General features: G+C 43.2%; 2 protein-coding genes across 2 annotated transcripts in view; one reads left to right on the forward strand and one right to left on the reverse strand.

The window, feature by feature from the left end:
• Positions 1–4610, reverse strand: part of LOC119176555 (sodium-coupled neutral amino acid transporter 7) — a 40756-nt gene extending 36146 nt beyond the window's left edge. Inside the window, exons 1-2 of the mRNA XM_037427904.2 lie at positions 4215–4610; positions 997–1118 (exon numbers count right to left, since the gene is read on the reverse strand). Coding sequence (XP_037283801.2) covers positions 997–1118; positions 4215–4341 — 249 coding nt within the window. The 5' untranslated portion in view covers positions 4342–4610. The remainder of the gene's footprint in view (positions 1–996; positions 1119–4214) is intronic.
• A 354-nt stretch (positions 4611–4964) lies between these two features.
• The window catches only part of LOC119176556 (E3 ubiquitin-protein ligase ZNRF1), a 30417-nt gene continuing 22382 nt past the window's right edge, over positions 4965–12999 (forward strand). Inside the window, exon 1 of the mRNA XM_037427905.2 lies at positions 4965–5619. Coding sequence (XP_037283802.1) covers positions 5274–5619 — 346 coding nt within the window. The 5' untranslated portion in view covers positions 4965–5273. The remainder of the gene's footprint in view (positions 5620–12999) is intronic.

Here is a 12999-nt window from a genome sequence, read left to right on the forward strand (position 1 = left end):
AGTTCCTAACATGAGCCTGGATACACAGAAATGCTACTAGTTTTTACACCATGAAACCAAAATTTCACCAATGATTAGAAATTAGGGTCGCACAAAGGCACAAAATACCACATGAACTTCAAAGCCCAGTGCAGGAATATACAACAATCAAGCCTACTAAGTTAATAGGAAAGGCTGTGAAAGTGTGGCAAAGTCAGAGTGGCTAGCACACCTCTTATAAAGTGCATCCAACAACTTTTCTATACAAATTTGTGAGGCCTATCCTCAACTGAAGGCATATTTTATGCTCTTTTTTAAAAGGCCCTGTAGAAACCAGTGAGAGGAGTATGTGAACCAACCACGAAAAATTAATAGTGTTTAATAGCCAAAGTAACACATACATTACAGCAGATGTAGTGTACACAAATTGAGGTAGATTTATATGTGGGTTTTAACATCCTAAAACCACCATATGATTATGAGAGACGCCTTGGTGGGGGGCTTCGGAAATTTTCACCACCTGTTGTTCTTCAACGTGCGTGCAAATCTGAGCACACGGGTTTACTGCATTTTGGCCTACATCAAAAATGCAGCCGCCGCGGCCGGGATTCGATCCTGCGACCTTAAATTGAGGTGGAGGCAACAAAACGGACTTCAGCAAGCTAGATGATTTGGAAATGAGACCAAGGTCATAGTGCGGATGAGAATAAGAAAAATCCTGAAAGAGGTTCAAATTGCAAACTGAAATATAGACACAAAGAACTCTGCTAATGCTAAATTAGAATGTGAAATGAAAATTCTTTTGATCATCGATGCTAAAAAAAAAAAAGAGAGATTTTTAAAGATTTTTTAAAAAACATAGTTTGTTCAAACAGTCGTGCTTTATGCAACTTTGTAATAGCTAGTGAAAAAGTATGCTACAGATATTATTAATGCCTGTTCAAAGTAGTAGCTTTGCATGGTATCCAAAGTATGTGTGTGCGTGTATATAGCTAGTGCTTGTCATAAAACTCTTACTGCCTGCACAGAGAGAGCCACTGCTATTCCTCCAGCTTGGTCAAAGGCATGTGGGAAATTCAGTAAACCAGCTCCAAGAGCAGCATTGATGATGAGGAAAACAGCAGAGATCCAGGAAGAACCTGGAGGAAACATTGTAAAATGTCAGATGTCTACTCGTCAGACTAGCTAATTCTATGTACACAATACAGACTAGTGAAAAATATAACAGTTTTCTTGTAAACGCAGTAGGGTGAATGAAAGCCTGAGAAATCTAGAAGTTGTGCTAACCTAAATATATGCAAACATTGTCCTATTTACTGATATTGCATAAGAAAACTTGAAACTTCACCTATATTTTGTCTATGTAGAGTGCTACTAAAAACCTCTTTTATTGGGACTAAAGTTTTTTTATATATTTTTTCCCCCTCTTAACTATTTTCGACATGTTCTAGTATTACATATAGAATGGCAGTTCTTGGAAAAAAAGTGCTTTAAAAAACCTTTTACACCCAACACTGAAAGTACACAAACACTAAATACTGATAAAAATAAGCTATGCCTTAACTGTGATGAAACCAAAATAATAATCGGAAATACGACCTTCAGTTGCAATTTGTTGCGCGTTTCTCTAAAAGTATCTCTAAAGATGCCAATAGGTAAAGCCCACGAGAGCAAAAGGGGGCACCTCAGTAGCCGTTAGCCCAGTAATTATGAGATACTGAGAAAAAAATCTGCATTGAGGAAAATTCTACCGCCTGTGGGGAACACATCCCCAACCTTTGAAAGCCAGTTAGTGTCTCAACATGCTACACGATACCAGTTGTCAAAAAAAAAGAAAAGAATGTTCTAAATTAGCTGCCATGGCTAGCCCTCTCAGGAGAACACGTACAAATATAGCCAATGAAGCAGAAAGGGTGATGGCCACGACAATAGCTCAATATCAGATGAATATTTCGAATGCTGGGGGGGTCAGTACACCCCGCCAGAAGGTTGTTTTTACTTAGAACAACAGAGTTGAGCTAGTTGGCAAGTATTCATTCTAAAAAAAAGCTGAGAAACAAGGTAGCAAGAAAGAAGTCAAGACAATACAAACACAGACTATCAACTACAAAAGCGCACAATGGCGGAAAAGAAGAAATGCACGAAAAATTATCTGCGCATGCCCAGGCAATAGGAGACTGTGTGAATCTGGCATGCGAGAGGGTCTGCATGAATGATAACTGTTAAGGCATTTGACTTCTTTTTTTATGCAAGTTAATCGACAGTTGACTCACACTCATTGCGTGTCTTCATTCTTGTGCCTGTACAAAACTGCGCCTTCATGAAATTTTGGCATGCCCTTACACTCTCGACAATGTAAAGACAGACTAAAAGCTGAGCATACGATTAGCCATCTGTTATGTTCAATAATCTCTGTTTCACACAGCGCCCCGGACGTCCAGCAAAGAAGCGGCCAGAGCCAAAAGGAACCTTATACACCCCACCAGCACAGCATACAGTGAATGTGTTATACGAAACGAATGTCAGTTCGCTTTTTGTCTATTATTCATTCATTCTTTCTCTGCTTAGTGCCACAAATTTTACCTATATAGCTTATTGGGAGATGTAAGTACAACATTAATGCCGTACCTATTCCCCACTTTTTCTTTTAAGCTATGAGATACAAAACGAATACAAGGAATACCTATGTTACGTTTTTTCGTATTGCCTTCCGAGACCATACTTGGACTTATAAAAATAGACTCAGTGAGAGTGCAAACTGCAACACCAGGATAAGCTACATCTAAAAGATGTGTAAGCGGTGCACAAAAGCTGTGCACTCATTTTGTGCTCACACACAGCCAAACTTATAATGCTTTGATTAGAAGCTTAGCACAGGTTTCAAAGATCTATGAGAATACTGCTGGCATATTTGGTTAATCTCAGACATTAAGAAAATGTCTAGAAATTGTGTTCCCTTATTCCAAGGCAATTTTTCATCCTCATCAGTTCACTTTGCTTCACATCATAATAACTATGTTCCATTTATAACAAGAAAGCCCCTTTTGCTTTCCTGGGCATCATTCAGTCTGCTTCGTGAAGCCTTTGGTGCAATCCACTACTTCTGTAAAAGCAGTACTGTTGTTCAGGCCCAGGTCGACAATTAAGCAGAGTATCTTTTTATATGCCAGCTTCAGTTACAGTCAGCCAGAGTATATACTGCGACATCTGAAGTGAGAGATTGTTCAGGACACAGCATTGATTTATTTGTGGAGTTTAACGTCCCAAAACCACCATATGATTATAAGAGACTCCGTAGTGGAGGGCTCCGGAAACTTCGACCACATGGGGTTCTTTAACGTGCACCCAAATCTGAGCACACGGGTCTACAACATTTCCGCCTCCATCGGAAATTCAGGACACAGCATTGTATCAGCACTAGCCCTGGCTCTTAGCGGTGTGTTTGCTGTGCTGCTACTGTAAACCACACAATCAGTAGGCAGCACAGAACTAGTATTAGGTGAACTAAGGCAAGGACCACAGTGCCCTTCATTTATGCTCACAATTTGACAATCTCTGCAACTGTAAAAAACTTCTCTCGCAGCACGCATGTCGAATAGGCTGAAGGCGTCCCATGCTTGCGAGTTGCTATTACCCAAATGACAATTTTTAGGACACCGGTATCCACACTGTTTGCAAACACATTTGAAGCCAAGACTGTCCCTTATCAGTTTAGTTTGACTATGTTGATAACCAACAATGGGAAAGCACGTCGAACAGCACTGACTTCTTTGCCAACATGGCTAATCAATGCGCTTAACAGAAGAACAGAACAATGACACTTCGAATCGGCTTCTCGACATACGAACGTGACGTATGACAAGAGCGCCACAGGTATTTGAACGCTCTGAAACTTGGCAAACACACGCCAAACGCTAAAGTGCGTCGTTTTCGTTACTTAATAATAACAACTATCGAAATATATTAGAGGGAGTCATTGCAATGAAGGGCGATTAGAAGTGAAAACACGCTTGAATGTTTGCATACTGTATCGCAATAACATCCATGGATAAGGCTCATCACAGCAGTACGCCCACCAAACCGCAGCTTCAGCTTTGTATTACGATATCACTAAAACAGGATAAAAAAAAAAAACGCTGATGTTCACTGTTCGCGAACACAGTTTTGAGTAATAAATAAGTGACGCGTGCTTTTAAAAATATTAAGGACAGAGCAACCACGAGCGTGCTATTTACCTTTATGGCCATTGGATGTGGACGAAGTTGAACTTTCGTCTTGCACGTTGCCGACTCCCTGTGCCTCCAATGAGTCCGTCGTAATGAACTTGACGTCGTATTCGGGCACTACTTGAGACGCTGACATTTCGTTGAGAGTCCAATTTGCGCGCACCTTAACTAGGTACTAAAATGTAAAAACGCTGGCGGCGCGTCTGTCGAGCTTTACAGGGACAGCCACCTTGTCACCATCGCACATACTCAGCGCGAAGCCGAGGAGCCAAAGTTCCAGTCACCGTCTCAGCAGTTTCCCCCACGGAGGAAGGTGTGTTTCCCCGAACACGAGCAGCACGGCCCCACCAGCAGGCGCATTGGCCACAATGACCCCTGCGCACCCTAGTGTTCAGCAATGTTTACTGTCCCAACTCATGTTTACAATGCTCGCATTCAACTTCGACTGATAAAACCATGATACACCCATGATGATCAATAATAATAAACCATCAAGTGTTCAGCAAGTAGCAACAGTACTCACACAAACTTGTTACTATCATGGAGTTTCCTAAATACTACGATTTGTTTATGGCAGCCAGTCATGCCGTGGTTCATAGCTGTAATGCTACTAACAAACAAAAAATATAACTATGCGTTAATATGAAAATAATTTCTTATTTATTTATGTGTCTGCAGTTAATTGCTGCAACTTTCTTTTCTTTTAAAATGTGCACGTGAAGCACGTTACGTGCCAGGTTTGCAGTGCCTCGAGGCGATCAGCTGACTGCCTTGATGACCAATAGGATCAGTGTTCTTCCGGCAGGCTATCATGGCAGCGGCTAGCTGAGGGAGATATGTCGTAGTTTTCGTTCGAACAGCTTCTTTCGGTGGCGAAGAATGGATCAGAAGAGGCGCCCATTCCCAATGCTAAACCTGCCACCTCGCTGCCGTTTCGTTAGCGCAGTCGAGAAGCATTCCCTAAGCGTCCGTGCCGCGCGATGCACGTAAAAGCGAGCGCTGGTCTTTGCCTCCCTGCACTAGTGCGCATCAACAGCGGTCTGCTCCGATAGACGATCTGCCGACGGGATGGGTGGCAAACAGAGCACGACTACGTCTAACCCGCGCGTATCTGCGGGCTCCGGCGATACGACAGGAGCGACGGCGGCGAACGCCGCTGCAGGTGGAGGACTGTCTTCCCTGCTCGCAGGTGCCCACCACTCCTCCAGCAGCACGGATGCAAGGCTTCGGGCGCGCAGCCTGTCGAGCGTGCTGAACCTGCACCCGGGCCAGCCCCTGAGCATTCCGGCCTCTCAAAGTGGCTTCGGAACGCCTGAGTCGCCGCCAGAGTCCGGCTCGAGCACTCCGGACAGCACGCCTGTCGGCCGTGTCTTCGCAGCGCACTCACTGCCTGTGCAGCTGGTCTCATTCAACGGCAAGTGCTTCTCTTTTATCGCGCGCCCCGTGTGTCGTTCGAGGAAAGCGAGCCGCTTTCGGTTTTCCATCCGAGTTTATGCGAGTCGCTGTTGATTTGTTTTAATATCAGTCTGGCGACGCGATGTCTGGCCTTGAGAGGACGCATCGGGAAAGCACTTGCGTCAGCATCCCAGCACTATCGGCAATGCTGTTGTGGTTTCCATAGCGCGCATCTTTTGATGCCTTGTTGTGCCATCGCAGGCACCCGCTCGAGCTTCCGATGACAGCTGTTTGCCCGTGACAGGTCTTTCCCTGCATCGTATTGGGCCAACTACCGCGTAGACATGCTTATCCGTGGTAGCATCTGCGCATTTTATCGTAATGGCAAAGATAACTGTTGTATTTAGAACACACAGGAATGATTCATCCGATGCCTTAACATCATCCTCCTTTATTTGATGTCCCCACGTGCTCATCCTCATCTTCTTTCCTATTCTCCCCGGCTGATAAAAAAAAATCTATCGCTTGCGTGGCACACAGTTTCTGAGCTTCAATAAAGATATATTTTTTTTTCACTCGTCGGTTCTTCCGTGACGGCTGGCTGGACATTTTGTTCTGCAGTGAAGATGGTTTTGACCTTGATTCATCGTTGATTTGGGCTGCTGTCCCTTGCCGTGGCGTAGGTGGACAGTCGTCGTGTTGTTCACTCGCAGTTGCACTACCTTGAAAGGGCTCGTCAGATGAGGGCAGATTCGAATCTAGCATTCCAGGCTGACTGCTTGTCAGCTTCCCCGCGGTGTCTGGGTGTATTGCTTGAAATTTGCTAGAGTTCCATTCGCGACCGGCTACCAAAAAAAAAAAAGAGGCTGGCCCTCGTTGCTGAATAATTTTCTTCAGTTCCGAAAAATGCGAGGATATTTTCCCGTGAACAGACGACTTTCTCATACGAACGTAGTCGCCGATGGCAAAGTTTTTGGTCTGGGCTCCACGACGGCAGTCAGGGTAAAATAAAGTTTGGAAAAAGCTTGTTTTTATTTGACACGCTGACGCACGACTCAGCTGGATTTTCGTGAAGTGAAGAATTCGTTAATCCAACGATGCTTAAGCGAGTTCGTGGCAGTCGTCCGTGCAGGAGAACGGCGGGTGCAACTCCCGTTGTGCAGTGGTAGGCACCCAAATAGTCCGTCACGGTGACACGAATATCACGCCGCTCGTATACTGCCATCTGGACAACAGACTTGAGGGCTCTGTTGAACCTTTCTACAAGTCCATTTGCTTGCGGGGGTAAACAGAAGAAAGCAATGGCGTATGCCACGTTCCCAAATGAACTCCTCAAATTCAGCTGAGCGGAATTGTCGTTCGTGATCAGAAACTATTTCATTCGGGTAGCCATAACGAGCAAACGCTAGTAACAGGAAGTTCTTGACCTTTGCCATAGAAACTTGTCTTAAAAAAAAAAAAACTGGCTATTTGTTGTGATAATCAATGAGTGTCACCGCATAACAGCAATCGACTAGAGCTTGCTCAAAGGTGCCAATAATATCAATGGCAATTTTCTCCCAAGGCTTGTCAGGGAAAGTTGCTGGCTGCATAGGGGCTGCAGTAAGCCGTGCAGATTTGTCACATGACTGGCAAACAAGACATGTTTTAACCAGTTCTACATGGTCATCCATTCTAGGCCACCAGTACAACTATCACAGTCTACTTATCATACGACTGATCCCCGGTTGTGATTTATGCACGATTTCCATCAAACGACGAGTAAGGCTACTTGAAACTACGATCATTTCACCTCGGTAAAGCAAGATGTGCACAATGAACAGCTCTGCACGCACATGGGAGTATGGAATTAGCACCAGTTTAAAAGTTTTTTTTCCAGGCCAAGATGACAAAACAAAGTCTATGACTTTTGCGATTATATTGTCAGATGCATTCACTGCTTGTAATTCTGCCATGGTCAACATGGAGAAAGACGGCAAACTGATTGTCGGTGACCTGGTCGGTTTCTCCTGGTAAAGGCAGTCATTGTAACTTGCTAGCAATGGGTGGAATAGACTCTCAAACCTTAACTTTGGGTTTGAATCCTTTGGCAAGTCTGAGCTGTTTGTCAAAGAGATGTTCATACTCGAAACGTAATGCACTTAGCAAAAATGTAGGAGTGCTGGAGGTCAATGCAAGGCACTGCAATGATTTACGCTCAATGTTTATCTGTAGTGCTCCAATGGCATTTAAGCCCAATACAGTCGTGTCTTTAGATACAACATACAGAATAGTGCAAGCAGTTCTGTCTTGAAACGCAGTGGAAGCGACAAAACATCCACAAACTTGTATCTTTGACTTGGAGTAGTCAAAAAGCTGCACTGAGGTAGACTTCAAAGGGCAAGTGCTTGTAAAAAACTGATAATAGAGTTCTTCAGCCAAAATAGTGACAGAAGATCTCGTATCAACTAGAAACAAGATGTGTGACCTTCCACTGCAACGAATGCATAAATGCCATGCTTGTGTCCTTTGACAACAGAAACTGTTTCGCCGCTACACTGTGAGCTTGTGTCGTCATCGTCATCAACTTGTCGAACTCTCGCAAAGTATTACAACCTACACATAACGTCTAAGTGCCCAATTTTCTCACAGCGATGACATCTGCGCTGGTGAGCCTTACATGCAGGATTATTTGCTAGGTGATCAGCCGCCCCACAACAATAATAAGCTCGAAAGTTCGTGGTGCCTTGTACAGGATACCCCATTGCTTTGGCTTTGCACTTATCACAATGTGTACATTCATTTGTTTGTTCTGGAGACAGAAAAGCGTTTTGCGTCTTTTTAACGTGACGAACTCGAGCGTCGTCGCAAAATTCTTCAGCTTGGCTCACGGCTTGTTCGTACTGGTTAACGATTGTAATAGTTTGTGAGAGTGTCAGTAAGGAGCCTTCAAAAAGTAAACACTCACGTTACTGATGATTCGTAGTCTTCTAGACGAGCTGGTCACCTATCATCTCATCAACGAGACTTCCAGAGTTACAGTCGGGGATGAGAATTTGCAAAGCAGTGATGTATTCAACTGTCTCACCTGCATGCTGAGCACGGCGACTGAACCGTTGTCGAGCCACGATGACCTTGACTAAACGCTTGAAGTGATCCGAAAGCAAGCAATTACAGAGTCATACACATTTTGTCGAGCCCATGTCACCTGTACGCGAAGAGCTGGGAAGAGTAGCGGTAGCAGGGCGAGACTGCAAGTCCGCTGGCTTCAATGTGAAGAAAATCCGCTGCCCCTCCATGCCAAGACAAGTGAGCAGGATTGCTTTTTCGGCTGGAAGATCTGACACTTCAGAAGCCACCATGTACGTCTGAAAAGCCTGGTTCCTCTGGTATGGGCTAGCCGGATGACCAGGCGAAGGCAGGAAAGGCGGTGGTGATTGTAATCCCTGAACACTCATTGTGATGATGCAGCAAAAATCAGCAGGAACGTTGCTCTTGCATCGGTTCGAATCTCGTCGCCAATATGTTGTATTTAGAACGCATAGGAATGAAGCATCCAATGCCTTAACATCATCCTCCTTTATTTGATGTCCCCACACCCTCATCCTCATCTTCTTTCCTATATACAACAAGAACAGGTCAGCCATCAGCAATGCCTACATGTCGGCATGGTGTTTTGCGTTGCGGCGATAAAGACGTAGCATTAAGCTTGTGTTCTTTTGCTGCACGGGGTCTCGGAGTATTTTTTTTTTTTACCAGCATCGAATGGTCTTCGCGCATATTTATGCGCCTGAGCAAACTGGATAATTTTACTGAGTAGCTCATCTGTGTTAATGTACAACCCATTCGTGCAACCTCTCTCAGAAAAAGTAAAAGGCCAGACAATCGTTCCTGATAATGGCCGACTGGCTGTTAATGTTTGCCAGAAGTCAATTCAAGATGTCGTGAGTGTCTCGTAATTTCATATTATCACTGTCGAAGTTATTGTCATACGCTCCTTTATTAACAAAAGCACAGCGGAGATGTATTTATTGGAAGTTTATAAAACAGTTCCTCAGCGATATGTGTATTGTTTAGAATTACGTACGCAGTATTTTCAGTGAACCATGTGCTCTCTGTTAATGCAAAAAGTCTTGGAGGCTGTAGTTGCTTTGGGAAACATTATTGCATATCATCCCTTAGTTTTATCATAGTTCCTCATGGTTATATTGTGAGCAAAGAAGCTACTAGATAAATTCAGCATTCTTTTTTTTTTTGCAACATTTAGTGCACTTCAATAAAGTGTGCCAAGTGTTGCCACTTCAGCTACATGTGGGCATTGCTGCTGCTTAGTATACATATCTCAAATACTCTATTCACTACATGGAATAGCGACTGTGTAACTTTTCGTTTTTCTACACTGTTTTGTAGTGCCGTGTCTTAGAATATTTACCATAATGCAAACAGGTATTCGTTTTTAATCTAGTAGGATAATATGCTAGAGGATCACTAGTGATACTGATTCGCCATATAGATGTGGCACTGAGCGTAGGAGAAACATGCTCGTTGAGACCCATCTGTTCTGTGTGTGCATTTAGGTACTTGCCCCCACTGAATGTGCCATATTTGGAAGGTTCTAAAAAGTGCCAGCCAGCCTCCCCTCACTGTTCCTTTAAAAAGAACTCTTTCTTTAGGAGTGAGAGCGAAAACAGACCCCAGCCTTCACGTGGTCGCAGCTACATGCAAGTGGATAAACTTTTTTCCAACTTAGCATGATGTCAACTATTTACTGCCCGTTAGAGCAACTATGAACATTATTAGTGACTGCAGTCATGGGTTATGCTTGGAGGAATTCGATTTGTTCGATGGAGTTTGCAGATAAGAAATATATTGAAGTACTTGTCACCACAAATATATGCAAACTGTTTTTCCCAATTTATGTTCTTGCTGTTAGAGCATTTCCAAATCACGTCATATTTGTGGACAATTCTTTTTTTTTTAGTTGGTATCTAAAACGTTTTTTGTTTCAAAATATAGCAAGTGCCATAGAGAGTTGGTTCAAAAGAGAACTCAAAAAGCCATTTTTCTGAGCTGGTGGCTCATAGCTAAACGTGAATGTTCATGCTAAAAAGTCACTTAAAGAGAAAACATCGGGAGATGGGATATGCAAGCTTTTGCTCTGAGTGGCTGATTCATTCATGCTGAACTAGCTTTTATATTAATGCTAGGTTTCGAAATTCATGTAGCTATAAACAGTTGTCATTAGGGAGTTTGAATCACCTTACCACAAGAAAGTTTGCAATAAAAGTGGTCATCACGCACACACAGTAGTATAGAATATTCTGCTTCATTGCCGATGTGCGCCATATGCATACTCCATAGAAATGATATATTCATTGGACATTTTTGTTGTCACACTTAAGCACTCTAGAAAAACAGAAAAACAACCCGCACAATAGATTACAACCACAAGGCATATAAACAACCCCTGTGTTTCAAAAGAGCATTGCTTGGGCCTCTCTCTCGGTACACACCAAAACCCGCGATCAGTATTTTTGTTTGGTTTGGCGCATTGCTCATGCATGAATCTACGACTAGTTTATTTCGATAAGCTACGACACAGGTAATTGTGAATGGTGTTGAGATACCTGTGGCTAAAGAAATTCAATTCAAATTCAAACTCTTTATCTCTGCCTTGTAAGGGTACAGACGGTGGAGGTACAGAAAAAGCTGTCAGGGATACCTTGACAAAGTCGCGACACCCTTTGGCTCAGCAGCAGCTTACAGCAAGGTTCATTAAACAACAATATTAACATAGTGTAATGGTAAATAAACAATAATCAATAAATACAAAAGAGAAAACTAGAAGTGATTATGAATTTTAGTGTAAATATTCAGATTAAACACATACAAAGATGTATAAAAGGAATAAAAAATCAGTAGGGGAATGCAGCTCAGCGGGGCACAGATTGTGCGGAAAGAACGTGGTTTGTAGTTTCTATATATGACGGGCGTTGGTGTAATCGCAGTTAGAAATACAAAGGAGATGTATTATTTGGTAAGGTTATCAGAGAAGTTTGAGAGTAGCATCTCCTCTGCAATGAACACTTGAACGCCTACCTTCGTTAGGAATCGCATGCCTTTATACAATTCGGCTTTGTGAAGCGATGCACTTCGTGGAGCGGCCGTCCGGATGAGGCTTTACGTGCGCAGAGCTCCGATATTTGCGTTCCTGTCAGTTCGTGGCTGCACAGTAAGGTTCACTGATCGTTCGGCTCTGAATGATGGAAGAAAGCTCAGCTGACGACAGCAACTCAGCCTGTCCATGGTCGCTTCTTATGGAGAGAAAGAGAGGCTTTCAGACGATTCCACACCCAGCAAAAAAGAAAAAAAAAGAACAATGCATCCAGTGTTGCTATAGCACCTAGCATTATGAATATTCCCTATTCTCTCTGGAATTACGATTGCTCAAGCATATGGTTCCAGTCACATGCAGATTGGACCTGATTTTTCATTTGAATTCTAACACAAGCACTAAATAGGTCTGAGTGTGATCCAACAATTACCTGTTCATCTCTGTTTTAACTCTCTGGTGGCTTCACCGGTTTCATTGGAAAAGCGCGAGAAGTCTTCGATAGGCATCTTGACAAGTCACTGTACATTTCAAGTTTTTTTCATTTTTTAACCATTTTTTATTTATCTGGCATAGCGAATAGTGCGACATTGCCGACATGTGACAGCGCTGGACGCTCTGTAGCCATGTATATCAGCATCAAATGAAACCTGAACAGCGGCCAGCCCACGCGATGGTATAGGGCGCGCGCATTTTGTACGGCAGCTCGGCTCATATACGCGTGCCAGTCTATGCTGATTAGTGGACGGCGCGCGCTATACTATTGCGAAGGCTTGAAACTGTTTGTGTTTCATTTGACGCTGATATTTTCTCGCGAATCGAACTTCTGTGCTCCTGTGACTGGTGTGTCATCGCCAGCACGATAGTATGTCATCGCAAGCTTACTGCTACTTCAAGAAAATGGCAGTTCACGTCATAATGTGGACATGCATGCATATCGGCAGTTGTTTCTAAGCGTCGACAGAAATGGACGTTTCTGCTTCCAAGTTTGATGTTGAGTAAATAATCAACACTTGTAGAAATTAATTGCAGTTCCTAATCTCTGGCATCGTGCTATAATTGCCAGTTAACTTTTAAAGTAACCATATTCTACTAATGAGATTCCAGTAATCAACCCAACCACTGATTTTTGACAAGGCTTAGGGGATCATCATGAACAAAGGCTTTATGTGTGCACTAATAGGAAAAGTCATGCTGGTTCTTTAGTTATTAGTGTACATTTTGTACATATGCTGCTCCACTTTAAAATGTTTGTCATGAAATTCAGGATCTTTACAACTGTAAATGTAGCGCTTCATGCATATTTAG

Source organism: Rhipicephalus microplus, chromosome X, assembly GCF_043290135.1.
Source record: "Rhipicephalus microplus isolate Deutch F79 chromosome X, USDA_Rmic, whole genome shotgun sequence".
Taxonomy (NCBI): Eukaryota; Metazoa; Arthropoda; class Arachnida; order Ixodida; family Ixodidae; genus Rhipicephalus; species Rhipicephalus microplus.